This window comes from Lathamus discolor, chromosome 1 (assembly GCF_037157495.1).
Source record: "Lathamus discolor isolate bLatDis1 chromosome 1, bLatDis1.hap1, whole genome shotgun sequence".
Taxonomy (NCBI): domain Eukaryota; kingdom Metazoa; phylum Chordata; class Aves; order Psittaciformes; family Psittacidae; genus Lathamus; species Lathamus discolor.
The window spans coordinates 98226485-98241610 of record NC_088884.1 but is presented as its reverse complement, the minus strand read 5'-3'; the positions used below and the strand labels follow the sequence as shown (position 1 = coordinate 98241610).

The 15126-nt window shown below is 40.8% G+C and overlaps 1 protein-coding gene across 2 annotated transcripts in view; it reads left to right on the top strand.

The window, feature by feature from the left end:
- The first annotated feature begins 217 nt into the window (after positions 1 to 217).
- ELF2 (E74 like ETS transcription factor 2) overlaps positions 218 to 15126 on the top strand; it is a 38282-nt gene continuing 23373 nt past the window's right edge. Inside the window, exons 1-3 of one of the 2 annotated variants that reach the window (XM_065687307.1) lie at positions 218 to 371; positions 8365 to 8560; positions 9611 to 9776. In XM_065687307.1, coding sequence (XP_065543379.1) covers positions 8489 to 8560; positions 9611 to 9776 — 238 coding nt within the window. In that variant the 5' untranslated portion in view covers positions 218 to 371; positions 8365 to 8488. Of the gene's footprint in view, positions 372 to 8364; positions 8561 to 9610; positions 9777 to 14108; positions 14208 to 15126 lie in introns of those variants that run through there. The other variant, XM_065687324.1, reaches the window with a different exon arrangement.

The following is a 15126-nucleotide window of genomic DNA, read 5'->3' as shown; positions in this document are numbered from 1 at the left end:
CCAGGCGCCCGGCAGACAAACCGTGCCACAGCGGCAACGGCCGCTCCCTCAGGGGAGCCTCGCGCCCTCACCGGCACAGCGCCCCCCGCGGGCCCCTGCGCAGGCGCGCAGAGGCCGCGCATGCCCACAGCGCCCCCGCGCGCCGAGCGGCGCGAGCATGTGCAGAGGCGGCGGCTCGGCTCGGCTCGGCTCTGCGCGGGGGGGGGGGGGGGGGGGGGGGGAGCCGGGGCCGGGCAGGTTGCGCCGCTGTGCCCGCCCCTCCAGCAGCGGGGCGGCCCCGGCCCCGGCTCTGCCCCTGCCCGGCGGTGCCCACCGCCGCCTGCCCCCGGACCGGATCGGCGACGGACGCGGCCTCGGGGCGCACGGGCACGGTAAGGGTGCGGCACCGGCTCCTGCCTCCGCGGCGGGCGGGACGGGCGCTGACAGGCGGCCCTGGGAGGAAAGAGAGCGAGCGAGGGAGGCAAAGAGGGGGCCAGCGGGCTGCCGCCCCGGGGGGGGCCGCGGGATCGGCTTGTCCTGCTTCGGGGGCTGCAGCCGAGGCGCGTCGAGCGGGCTCGGGGTGGCGGGGTCGGGGGTTGCTCCGGCGGCACCTCCCCTCCTCCCCTTCCCCAGCTGCACTTTCGGTTTCGCGTGGGGCTCGGGGCTGGGCGCGGCGGAGCGGAGCGGCTGTGCGGCCGGGGCCGCCCCTCGTCACCCCTCCGCTGGCCGGCCCGCGGGTGTCCGCGCCCTGCCCCGCCGGCTGAGGGGGCGCTGGGGGCGGCGGGTGGTTCCCGGCGGCTGTCAGTGTAAACAGGGTCCCGAGGCGGCCGCGGCCTGCCGTGCCGGGCCACGCTGCCCCTGCGGCGGCGAGAGCGGGAGCGGGGCGGTGGCTGGGGCAGCGCGGCGGGGGCAGCGCCTTGTTTACACAGGGCGTCGGGAGAACATGGCAGCCCGGGCGTGCTGGCCAGCCGCTGTCATGCGTGCTGGCGGCGGGGGAGCCCCGCCGGGCCTGCCGCCTCCCGCCCGGCCGCCACACACCCCGCGGCCGCTGCTCCGGCTGCGCCCCGGCCAAAGAGCTCAAGTCCGGCGTGTTCTTAATTGCACCTCGCCGCGCCCGTAAAACGCGGTATCGGTCAGCTCTGCTGTTCGTGCTTATCTGTTGCCTTTTGGGATGTGTTCTTTCACAGTGGGGTGTTTTTTTCCCCACTTAAATAATTCAGTTCTTCGTTCTGCGTGTTCCCTCCCTTATGGCCAGTCACTGTCATGGTCCTTGTGAGCTTTTTAACCATTTAACTTCGTCAGCAAAGGCGGCTAAACCTTCCCGGCTGCCAGCTTAAAACCAGTTAGTTTGTGAGGGGAGTTCTCCATCTGCTGCGCACGACCTCTTGTCGTGCTTTGAGGTTGTCTGTCTTCTGGGTGCTGATAATTACTCACTTTTGTTACAACTTTATCATAAAGCTTTTAGGCACTTTCTGATTAGTGCATACATGCATCGAACTTTGAGAGCTTGCTAGTTAGTCAGGACACGTAGCATGAAGTGAAGTTGAGCGCAGGGATATAGGGGTATAAGCGTTAGAGAATTCTTGAGACTCTATAAAAAGAGTGCTCTAACAATAAAATTACAAAGCAGTTAAGGTATTTCTGTGGCCTAAAAACCGTGGAAATAGTGTATTTCTGTGTTTTGTGCTATAACTTTGAAATGATGCAGAAGCGTGGACGTTGATTTGGGGAAAGCTGAAAGAGCATACAGAAATGTCTGTTATTAAGGTATGTTGAAAAGCCTATGTCATTGTTTGAGAGGCTATGTCATGAAGCCATCTATTGTACTGAGTACTGCAGGGGAGATCTGGGTCAGTGACTGCTACCACAGAACTGAACTTTATTTCAAGGATATTAAAGAGATTACATATAAGGCTACAAAATGGTATGTAATGGGTGTGATCTAAGATCTTCCTCCCTCTCCCCTCATGCCATCTCTGGCAGTGGACAGGATCAGCTGCTCTAGGAAGGGTTCTGGAAGCAGGATGGTTATTTTCTGTAGTCCCTTCAGTGACATACTCTTCGCATCTTGTCAGGTTTCAGTAATATCTGGTTCAGAAGGTCCCGAAGCTTCAGACTGTATGTGCATCTTTGTGTTTAATAGTTGTGTAAGCCCTTCAGGGGCTTTGCTTCCGTGAAGCTGTCTACCTTAAAACTTACTCTTTTGCCATCTAGAATATCCTATGAAAATGAATTACATAGCTTGTGTGTGCTGCTTCCTTTTATCTGCATGTGTATGCTGTGATTTTTCGGTTTTGTTTATTTAAACCCTCATCCTCACCATTTAATTTCGTCCTCTCTGCTCTTTTATTATGTAAAACGATGAATAATTGCTCCCTACTCTGGCTTGTGGGGGAGTGGAAATGGATGTTAAGGACCAGCAACCGAGCCGATGGAAAGAGAAATGCTGGCATAAAGTGAGGGTACAAAGTGTGTGAGTCCTGTCAGAAGGAAGAGAAGGTTTGAAGGATCTTTAAATAGAGAGCAGTGGGAAGAGAGCCTGCTAATAGGATGAAATACAGGATGGTCCAGGAGAAGCCTGCTGGAGCCACAGAGCTTTGTGCAGAACGTTAATAGTTTTTAAGTGATTATAAGCTTATGTTTTGGGGCTCATCAGCTTTAGCTGTTGAGGTTTCTGAGCAAACTCTGGATGGGCAGATTATCAAATTAAATATGTAAGGAAGGAGTTCCTCAAGGTTCTTACTGGATTTGGTACATTGTTCATTTGATCCAATGTAATGATATATGTGTGTTCAGCAATAAAGTTACTGCCTTGTTGTATGGGAACTTCTGAAGTATGATGTGGCCAGAACTACTTGCTTTGACGATTCTTCATTTTCATCTCCTTTACTGTAACTTCTAGAGATTTATGTGATGTATAAAGTGCTGTAAATTGTATGGATTGTTCCTGTGACCTTGTGAATGCAAAGATATACTTTGTATCATCCTTTTGAATATAGCCCCCAGTGCTTTAGTTATTTACAAGTTGTTGGTTGTTTTTTTTTTTTTTTTTTTTTTTTGTTTTTTTTTTTTTATTCTGTTAGGTTTTTTGGTAACTTTTTTTTCCCCCAGGTTTTAGACTTTTCTGAGTTTCAAAAAACCCCAACAAGTTAATTCACCATTTCTTCTGCACATGCCTCTGTGAATCAATTAGCTGGAGACATAAATTATTATCTAGGAAAATACATTAAAAAGACCTTTTGGTTGACACAGTTTTTTTACAGTGTGCGCCATGATTTATGTGTATCAGAGTGATAGTGACATTTACTTGTGTATTTGAGGTGCTGCCTATGAAAGACCCCCTTTGTACCCATTGGAAGCCTTGTCACAGCTAGCGGGATCCTGTATTTTTGTATAACTAATTTCAAGGCGACTTCTTTAACTTTTTTTTTTAAAGGAAGGCCTTTATGGAAAAAAAATTGTGTGAGATGCTACTGCTGGCTGCAGTCCTGCCTTTGCGGTTGCCTCTGTGTAGGTATCCACATAAATCTCTTCTCGGGATTTGGGATGCCAGAGGAATAAAAGGGAGACATTGTTCCAAGTACTCTTATGTTTCTTCTGAGTGCTGCGGGAGCAGCTGCCTCTAGTCACTGCTGCCCAGGCTCCTGCATGTTTGTCTTGTTTTCCTCTGTGTGTACAAGTTGTGTGCATCTTTTTTTCAAGCATTGATTTTTTTTTGTTTGTTTGCTTGTTTTATAATTTAAATAAAAGTGTACTAAAACTATTTGCAGATTTCTGTTTAGAGTTTTGTTTTGAAGCTGGTCTTGAATAGCTTCACTCTGAGCCTGGCCTAGTAGAATTGACATTCTGCCATCCTTTCCATGCTGTTTTTTCAATTATTATTATTTTTAATTCTGTTGAGTTGCATGCTCGCCTTTGTGTTAACTCGACACGTGGTTGTGCACAGGGGAATCAACTTAAGATTCTGGTTTTTGTGGGACTACTACTAATTCGTCACAGTTGTGATTAGCAATGTTTTAAGCTTCTCTGGTAGCTGCTGAAAACACGAGAACAGTGTGGATCTCTTGTAGGCAGACGCTCGAATATGTAATGTAGGCTGTGCAAATGCGCTATTAAATATGTGAGTAAACTGTTTGGTATTTTGCAGTCTTTATGACAAGTGCTCTGCAGCCTCTGAAGATGTACATGCTGTAATCGGTTGTCTTGACCAGGGAAAATGATTAAAATGTTGGGTCTTTGTTGTGGTTTTTGTAGTGGTAAACAGTTAGAAACCTCTTGCTATTGAGGCAAAGAATGTGGCTTCAAGACTCGGGTCTTTGGGTTTATTTTTTTCTTTTTTTGAGGGTGGGAGCACCTGGACTTATTTTTCTCTTCCCATAACATATGTATAAAATTAAAGGATGATGCAACAAAGCTGATGTCCCTGTTGTAAGGGATGTTCCAAATGTTTCAGAACTAGTTTCTCTCTGCTTTTTCCATGAATGGATGTCAGGTCTGTAACAAAATGATTTGGTCATGTCTTTTGGAAATTCCAGATTTATTTTTTCCCTCTCTGATGTCATATTTTGCTTTGTTGCGAACACCTGCCCAGGAATCCAGTTTGTGGCGTGTGTGTGTGGTTTTCTATTTTAAAATCTTTCTGCATGCTGTTTTGTAATTCTGAAGTAGTCATACTTTGAACCAGCTTTTCTGCTGGCTAATTGTATCACTGGGAATAACCTGGTCCTCTTACAAATCCGAATCATCTCTTTATTTAAGAATCTGAGTCTAATTATCTTTGGTGGTTTTGTCTCAGTCAGCCTTGGGAAATGTGAATTTTGGAACTGATTTCTGCAAGTGGCTGGGTAGTCTTTTCTTTTTACAGAAGTCAAGTTAGTCATGAGTTCCTGGGCAGAGGATGAGGAGTAGATTCAGTACTCTACTGGAACCTCAGGGAGAAGTGAAAAGATTCCACAAGGCCATAGTGCTTAGCTGGTTCATTCAAAAAGGAGTATGTCTGCAGGAACCTCATGTGCATTTAGGTGTGTGGGGTGTGTTTGGGTGTTCGCTTTAACTTAGAACTTGTAAACCAGACCTGACTGAAACCCTTTTAACATCCCACGTGCTGGCCAGGGGGCTTGCCTTTTTCCCCACCCTGTCAGGTTTTTGAAGAGGTTGCTGAATAGCAAGACTCCTAGTATGAAGTTCAAATCCTGTTGTATAACAAGTCTGGGCCTGTAATTTATTCCTTGCCTTGTCTGTTCTGTGCATTCAGTCTAAAGACACTGTCCTTTTAATGAATGCTAAGGTTTAACATCTCTCTGATTCTTCTGTATATTCTCCCCTGTGAGGTTCTTACTATAAATTTCTGCTGGAACTGGTAAATGTGGATTATAATTTATCTTCCTGCATTGCTCTGTCTTCACTTCTATAGGTAATTGGCAATTTATGTAGAGAGAAATCAGCGCAAGGGTCATCTAAACCTCTTGTAACCTAGGAGACAGAAATAGCGGGTTTTTGACATGACCTGATCTAGTACACGGTATTAAGTGTTTTCAGTTGCTACACTTTGGCAGCTGTTCAGCCACCTGTGTGGGATTATAGTAGATAAAATATGAATATACAGTAAATGTGGTCTCGTTTGATTGTTTATTTGCATTAATATACTGTGTGAGAACTAAATTAGCTCTGTGACATGCTTAAGCTATGCCAAGCCTCATGAAGGGCTGTGTTTTCTTTATACATAGATAGAAGTCTGGATTGCAGGAATAATGCTGATGTTTGAAAATGCATGGAGGCTATACTTAGAATCATAGAATCATAGAAAAGTTAGGGTTGGAAAGGACCTCAAGATCATCTAGTTCCAACCCCCCTGACATGGGCAGGGACACCTCACACTAAACCATCCCACCCAAGGCTTTGTCCAGCCTGGCCTTGAACTCTGCCAGGGATGGAGCACTCACAACCTCCCTGGGCAACCCATTCCAGTGTCTCACCACCCTTACAGTAAAGAATTTCCTCCTTATAGCCAATCTAAGCTTCCCCTGTTTAAGTTTTAACCTGTTACCCCTTGTCCTGTCACTACAGTCCCTGACGAAGAGTCCCTCCCCAGCACCCCTATAGGCTCCCTTCAGATGCTGGAAGGCTGCTATGAGGTCTCCACGCAGCCTTCTCTTGTCCAAATTAAAATGTAATTTCCATTCTTTGGACTTCTCTTTTAGGTTGTGATTGCTTGGCAGGATTTCTAGTGTGGATGTAGACAGAAAACTGTAGAAAAGGAAAAAAGTCTTTTTACAGTAAAAGTGTTTTAGTTTTTTGTTTGTTTTTTTTTTTTTTTAAATTTAATTCCTGATGGATTAGTGCTTCCATAAACAGCTGGTTTTCTACTTTGCATAGTTGTGAATGTAAAGACTTCTGAAATAACGTGGTAATTGAAAGGCAGGTAAGGAGTAGGTTTTTTGAGCTAGAAACCTGGAGGGGGACGTGTGTATGAGGCTCCAGGAGTGCTTGCTAAAGGCTTTCCAGCTTGCAACCTGTGTGGGGAGCCGAGGAGGAGTTTGCTTTCTTTTTCGTCAAGGAAAATACTGATAATCAAACAGTCGTGCTGGCTTTACAAATGAAACAATGGAAGATAAAGTATTACGGTGGTGGTGGTGTGGGTTTTTTTGTGTGTGTGTGCTGTTACAAATAAGGTATTTTTAGGTATGAATCATACTTTCTCATGTCAAGTTGACTGCCTATATAAGCAAAAAATCCCTTATTTTTTTTCCCTAAATGTTGTATATTCCAAGAGGAACGATAAAATATATCTTGTGATTATTCTGCTGCTACTATGACAGCTGTTGTTTTGATTAATTTATTTTTGTGGTAACCTGCCATCCACAGTAGCCAGACGGCTACTGACTTTTTGTGCTAAGTTGATATGGCAACAGAATTGGTGCCTTTCTGAGCATATTTTTATGGTGTGTTGGAGGATCCTCAATACCTTTGATAAACTTAAGTTTTCAAACAGTTTTTGCATAGTTATGTTTTTTTTGGGTTTGTGTTTTTTTGTTGTTTGTTTTTTTTTTTGTTGACTTTCTTGCTTAGTTGACATCCAGTTGGGGAGATCAGTAGCTAGTACACCTAAACTATTGTGCCTGGAAACATTTCCATGCCCATAGGAAGCCCAGTTACTGTGCATGAATCTGAGCTAACTTTTCCCTGTATGTGCAAGGATAATTTAGTTTAAGCTGGCTGTGTGCTATTGGAAGCAGGCTTATTGAGTTTACCCACTGGAGTATTAATTATAATTTTTCTTTCTTCAGTATATGTTGGAAGATCTTGTTTTCTTGCAGACCTTGGTGCTTCTGCTAGCTTTAGAAATGGATGAGTTTTATTAAAAGTGCTGGGCTAAATTCTGGCTTCTGTTATACAGCGTTGATCTCAGTGGAGTTACTCAAGGGTAATTGATAACAGACTGGGTTTTATGTCTCACGTTGAATATGTGCTTTCTGTTCTAAGAAGCCAAACTCCTTAGTTTGCATCTTGAAGTAGTAAACCGCTCCTCATTGCTCAAGGTTTATGAAGACACATTATTTGTCTCTTCCAAAGACAGGATATGAGTAATAATACTTATTCAGAATAAATAAATAGCAGTTGTTTAGAAACAAAGCACTGCTGTTAAGCCGGTTTTAAAGAAATTCACAAAGATGGATGTTATATGTCTTTGTAAGTTCAGTGAGCCCATGGCATACCCAAATTGAAGCATTATGATATGGAACAACTCCTCTTGGACTCGTAAGAATTTCTTGTACAGGGAAAAAAATAAAAGAGGAACTGCTACAATACTTCTTATTTCAAACAAAACTCTAGAATAGAAATCAGGCTTGTGTTTGTGAGATGTGTATTATGTATGCATTACTTTAAAAAGGCAGTGCATTTGAAAGCTGCATAAAACTAGTTGTGAAACTTAGGAAACTGTAGCTTTATGAAATTACTACGAAGCTAGTAAAACAAAGAAGAAAATTTCATCTCTGAATTTAATAGGAAAACAGTAACTTTAGAAAACCTGCACTAAATCAAAATGTATGTATGTCTGAAAAAATTAGTTGATGTTTGACCTTGGTGAGAAATTAATGATTTTGGCCCATGGAGGGCCAAAGTAATATCTATCACTTGTTTTTAAAATTGCGTGCAATTTAGCAAATGGCAAAGAACCAAACTGAAATTGTCTTATCTTAGTATTAAAAGTTAGTGTGAAACTTGTGTTGTATGGCAGTATTCACTCAGCACATTGTTGCATCTGTTGTATTCAGTGATGCCCTCTTTTGATGGTGAGATGTAGCATGCAATAGGTTTCATAAATGTTGGAAGACTTTTGAATATAACCTGTGGCTACTAACTTCAAATAATTTTGTGTTTCAGACACCTCTGCCTCGCTCTTCAACAGAAGTGGATTGTGAATTTAAGCCTTTGATAACTGCAGGCTGTCAGCGTTACTGTCTTCGAGATATATAACAACTCTCAAAGCATCTTCAGGGAATGCACCATGACATCAGCAGTGATTGACACAGGAGACCCGGGTCTGGAGTTTGACAGCAATGAAATAAAAAATCAAGAGGTTAGGAAAACATTTATTTACTAGCAAACTTTACAACTTTGATCTTAATGTGAAAGAAAAATTCACCTTAAACTTGCTTCGAAAACAAGTGAAATGGATTACAGATTGTTGTATGAGGAGGAAGAGAGCAGCGCATATTTCATATATCTTTTGTTATCACAGAGAAGTGGGAGCAGTAAGTTTTAAAGTCTGCAATACACCTGTAGAATAGGTTAACAAAATTATATTCTCTACTAAGCATCTCTTTAAAGTAAAGATCTTGAATGTGTCTTGAGGTGTAGAACAGGAGGAGCAGAACAACAGAAGGACTTTTTTCAGAGTTAGCCAATGTGATGTATTTGCTTGTATTTTGCATTCTTATAAACAAATAATAAATATGTTCTACTCTCCTGTAGCTTGTAGTAAATTGAATCTGACAGGGCTCCAATTCTGCAACACTCTAACAGATTAAATATGCTGTTACAGATGTTTTGGTCCTTAAATAAGTAGATATAGGCATATGGGCTTTGAAGTAGACAGTTCTTTTTTGATAGCTTACATACTTAATCCAAAACATGAGTGTTCATAAGGTACCGGTCAGATGTAGGTATGTTGCGGAACATATGCAAAGGCTTGATTACGTTCCATGGAGCTGAGGGACAAGAAACACTTCCACAGCTGAATGTCTTAATTAGAAAACTTGCTTTTTTCCCATATCTTGAACCCGTCTGATGCTTTAAATTTCAAGTGTTTTAAGCCAGGAAAATGTCTTTGAGATTGAGGAAGGTCTCTTTGGAGGATGATAAGCTGTCTTTTTTCTGTTGTTTTTTTTTTTTTTGTTTTTTTGGTTTTTTTTAAAGTGTCTTGCTGTAGAAGAGAATTTCCTTTAAAAATCTTTATTACCAATATTCCATGAAATATGTAAGAGCATAAGAGGAAAATATTGATGTAGAATTCAACTCAGCAGTTCAGTATTTAGAGCATGTTTTTTTTTGTTTTTTTTTTCTTTTTTGTTTTCTTTTTAATTTTATTTTAATTTAATTTTATTTTATTTTTCCCTTCTTTCTATAGGAAGATGAGCCAGTCTCTGAATTCCCAGCAGTGATTGTGGAGCCAGTTCCTAGTGCCAGACTAGAACAGGGATATGCTGCACAGGTCCTGGTTTACGATGACGAGACTTACCTGATGCAAGATGTAGCAGAGGAACAAGAAGTTGAGAGTGAAACTGTGGAAACAGGTAGATTTATTTTAATTTTTTTCACCTATGAAATTTTTGTACTTTTAGAAGTTCCTGAGGTTCACGTCTCTTCCCTCAAAGCTTAGTTTTTTCGCAGCATCAGCAGTGACTGGATTGGGGCTTGGCAGGTAAAAATGTCACCTTAAGCTCAGGTGACATTGTAGCACCGTGTACCCTATGGGCAGTTTTTTTTCTTTGTTACTTATGCAGGAAGCTAACTAGACAACTGAACTTTGAGTTTTTTGGAAAATCAGCTAAGCCATGAACCTGGTTAGAGTTTAGTTTTACAATGCATCTGAGCCAAATAGCTGCAGGGAAGTTGACATTATGGATTGTGTGGTTCTACCCTATCTTCCAACTCTTCTCCTTCTCACAGACTCTGTCCTCCGTCCTTTGCTATTGTGCCTTTTTGGTCCAAGACTGACTTTACTGCTGGTTTAGTGGCATGAGTACGTGGTTGGGGAGGTTGGAGTTGGACTGTTCTTTTATGGGCAAAAAGCCTAATAGATTGAAAATTAACCCATTGATATTGTAAAATAACAAGTTACGAATGGAGAAAGGAGGAGAGCTTTGGCATTAAAGCAGCTGACCTGTGTGGTGATAAGCATGTCTCTTTCTGTACACCTCTGTTCAAAGAACATGTTCAGGAGCTTTGAACTTTGAGGGTGACCAAAGTCTGTTTAAACTGTGTGAAGAAACAGAAGTTGTGCTCCTATGGGAGCCTAATTATATCTGACTGCCATGCTGCTGCTGTGCTGCAATCCCTGTTGTCCCTCCCTTTTGCTTTCTTGTGCTACTTCTCATACTTGTTGGACATTTTTTAGCCATTTCAGTATGCTACTTTTGCAAGAAAAAATAGCGAGGAAACACTCAACTGTTACGTATTTTTGCTCGATTATCTTTTTGCTGGATGAGCATGTTGACATGGCTCTGCCAAGGGCCTGATGAATGCTGGGGTAGGGAATGCATACAACTGCAACCAAAGGAAGAGCAGGTCTTCTTGAGCACTCTGTACTGAACTGATGAGACCACTTGACTAGAAAACGGATAGCATATGTTTCTATCCTTGGGCTGCTTAATTTAGAGTTGGAATTTGCATTCATGCTGTTAGGCAAGTACAACAAAGCTGAGAGACTCTTGGCAGCCCAGTAAATATATGTGCATTCCCATCAGATTAGGTAGGTTTCAGTGCAGATCTCTCTGTAAACAGTGGATGCAGTTGTTCATACATCTTTCTGAATCTGGATGTTCATTTCATGCAGCACTGCATCAAAAAGTCACATCAATTTCACAAGATGTGTGTGAATGGATGGTTCAGGTTTTTGGAGAATACTTAGTTTACTCAAAGGTGTTTTGAATTAAATACGCTAATTACAAGTTCAACAAATTCAAGTAAAGATAAACTAGGAGATTTTAAAAAAAATACTGTTATTTGACTATGGTAATAAAACTTTTTAAGCTTAAGGTGAGAAGTGAGGGTGATTTTTTTCCAAGAAGCTGAGTCTTAAAAATTAAACTTTTATTTTAAAATCTTCAAGTTTTTATAAACTGTTAATGAACAGTATCACTTGCAATTTCAAAAGGTCTTTAGGAAGAGGTAATCTCCCCTTGTGCACCTGTTCCTATACTCTGACTTTTCACTGTTACTTGTGTAGTATATAAACCATTAATCCAGTGCAGTTTTCATGGTGTTACTGTATATGACAGTGAGTAATAGTTCTTACACAGAGCTTGTATCTAATGTTGATGAAAGAAGTGTTTGGTTTAGACTGCTCTGAGGGAGGCAGTCCTGTGGGGCATGGGTTTTGACTGATGTTTTGGTACACCCAAGAGTCTTGCTGAATTAAGTGCTAATATAGAGAGGTAAAATGGGCAACGGAAGAGATACTGGGCTGCTGGTAGGAAGCAGTTTGGTGTTGGAGAGGTGGTAAAAGGCATTTACCATAGTAAACAGTAATGAGAAAGCAGGCTAAGGCAGGAACCAGTGAACAAGGTATAATAATGTTTACCTAAAGAGCATTTTTAAGATGTTGTTTTTCTCAAGTGCATACCTTTATTATGCTAATGATCCTGATTTAGATAGGTCCAACAGTTTGAATTCTGTGTGTCTTAGAAGAAAAATCCGTTGTTGCTAAATTATGAATGTCAATTGGTTGCTACAAAAAATTTCACATCATTTGATAAATGAATAGTTGCTGCACCAAGAATGAGTAGACTTAATACCTTTTGTGGCTCTAGATTCTACAGACAGCATTGTAAACGCTAAAAATCCATCTTAAATAAGTCTTGGCAGTATTTGGAGTAACACATGCCCACATAACCTAATACACTCCCTGTTGTCAGTATCTCTACTGTTGGCCGTGGACCAGAGTTGTTTGTTTTCTTTTCCCTTCTTGTGACATTCCATTGGCAATTCCAGTGACTGCTGATATACATGCTTTATGATGTTACAACATAGTGTATTTCAAGAGCCTTGAGCTACTTCGCAGTTAATCTAAAGCTGCATAATTTAGTAAAATGTAGCATTATTCCAGCCTTCAGAGATAGGGATCAATGCCATTGTGGTAAAGGTAGTCTGGTAGCTGATGTGGTAAAATTTATTTATGACACAGAAGAGGTGATTTGTACTGTGTACTGAATAGATCTATTTGTGGTTTGCTATTTTGTGATTGGATTTGAGACTGTGTGGACTGTAAGGACTGTCAATGCTGATCCAAGGGCAGAACTGGGACTTGTAATGTTGTTTTGTATTAAAATTCTCACTTTTTTGAAACCGCAATTCAAATAAAATATGGTATATAATCATTATAAATAGCTATATCTCTAAACACTGATAAATTTTTAGTTAATTCTAGTGGAGTATAGGGTTTCTTTGCTTGTCAGACTCCTTTCAGCATCTTTCCCACTAATGTATTTTGTTTCATTAATCAGGGATGATTATTTATAATTAATCCCTTAGCTATAAAATGAACCCAGTAACTATAAAAGTAAAACCCAAGAGTGTTTTAACAAACAAGAAAGACTTAATGGTTTGAGTTAGTGGTGATTTTTTTTTTTTTCCTTGTCCTACTCAGAAAAAAAAAGGCTATCTGCTTGTAATAGAAAAAAATGTTGACGAAGGAGTTTTCTAGGAGAAATAAAATGTAGGAATTTTCATCTTTTCAAGTGACCTTATGACTTTCTTAGTGGAAGTGTTGAGTGCCTTCTGTAACGTCTGAAAGGGAAAGCATAAGCTTTATGTTGATAGAGTGTTTAAATTTCTTTTCCTGTGCATATGCTGTCATTCTTAGGAGCAACAACTCTAGGCTATAGTGGACTGAGATACATTCTTAAAATTTAGTTTACTGCAACAGTGGAAGTGTTCATATCATAAACAATGCATTCTTCTTAACAATTTTTTATTATATCCAAATTTTGTTGGTTTCCATTTCCTGAGTAGTTATCTGTCCTTAAAGTAATTAGCCCTTCAATTTTAGGCTTTATTCAGCAAAACCTTTGTAGTTTACATAACAACAGAAGCTGCTGTCATCAAAGAAGCAGTCAGTCTGAAATTGCCAGTTGCTACAGTACTCTTTGTCACGACACAGAACCCATAACGTGGGTGTGTAGGTGTTGTAACGGGGTAATCTAATCTCTGAGCTTTCCGTATGTGCAGTGCTGAAGGGTACCATAGTCATGAGCTGCAAATCTTGTACATGGAAGTTGTGTAGCCTTTTAGCCAAATAAGGCATTATATGAATACTTAAGTATGATAATGCTGTTTTAAAAATGCAAAGTTATCTACAACATTATCATAAAAATTTATTAGTACTTTCTGAAGTCAGTTTGTACTGATTTTATGCCTGCACCAGTATTACTTTTCTTCTGTGTTACCTAACGATGAATTTGAAAAATCGGTGGTGTTTGTTGTTTACAAGTTGTCTTGAACAGTAGGCAGCTATTAAACAAATGTTATAAGTACAGTAACGCTTGATCCCTGTGAGAGGTATACCAAAATCATATTGCCAATATAGACCCTGATTTAATCAATTGAGTTAATCTGACTTTTCATACCTGTAGTGTTTTTCTTGAGTTAATCTGACTTTTCATACCTGTAGTGTTTTTCCCCTTATTTTTTAGTAATCATCAAAGCAGCAAGTACAGGTTTGGGAATTTTTATTTTTATTTTTCTCACAACTTTAAAGAGGAAACAAAATTAGTGCTTTGGAGAAGTTGAATTATCATTTGATGTGTGAGCTATCACCACATTATTCAATTCGATGTTCCATCAGAAATCCTCCCTGTGGTGCGAGTTGAAAGTCTGTTTTAACTCTGAAAATGTTATTGCCACAGGGGGGGTAGAAGATCTGCATGAAAAAATGGGGATCTGAAAATAAGCCCCTCCAGGATTACGATCTGGTGGAAAAATACTGAGCTACAAAGACAACGATGGTATGTTTGTCTATATATCCTAATTTATTTTTTTCCCACCGGGAAGTTAAGTTGAAACTATCCTGCAAATTGATGGCCATCCTTAAGGAGGGAGGGGGTTGAATAAACAGCGAGTTTAGGCTTAGCTCCTCCCTTAATTTAAACAAATGCATGAATAGAGTACATACTTTAAGGCAAAATCTTCTTTTACAGAGGAGATACCAGGTTACTACTTACACTGATACCACTGTGGAGATCCAGCTTTGTGTATCTATGTAAAAGTCTGTAGCTACTACCTGTTCTTCTTTCTGCCTCTATATGTTGTCTTTCATTATGATTTAAACTGCTTCCTTCTGACTTCTTTTATGTGAATTTGAGCCTGTGAACTCTTGTGTTTATCTGAGATAAGTTTCCATCATTTGTTAAATACCATATACAAAGAACTCGGATCTGAGTAGAATCTTACCTTTGATTGTGGTATGTGCACTGAAGGGATAAACAAACCAACATTTTTGTCCATTCTGTCCAGACATTCTTTGATTAAACTGCCTCTTACTAAACCTGAGACAACACAAACATCTGGTGTATGTTTTGGTAGTGCTGACATATCCTATTGATTGAATTTAATTTTCTTACACAGACAGCTTTGATGAGAGTTTTGAAAGTGGGGAGCAGTTTGCTTTAGAATACAGAAAGCAAATGAGTTGGGACATTCTAACCACTTGATTGAACTGTGTTTAAGTTGGTACTACCTTTGTCAAAGAGCTAAAACGAAGCCCATTAGCTAGATAAAAGCATAAAAGTGAGATAAAACTGCATGCAGTACTTGCTCTACTGCGAGAACTGGATGTCTCCAACACATTCATGAATTAAGAATTTATTCTTTGAATGTGAGCTAATGTTATTTCTGACACCATGCTGCTGCCACATTGGCTCTCAC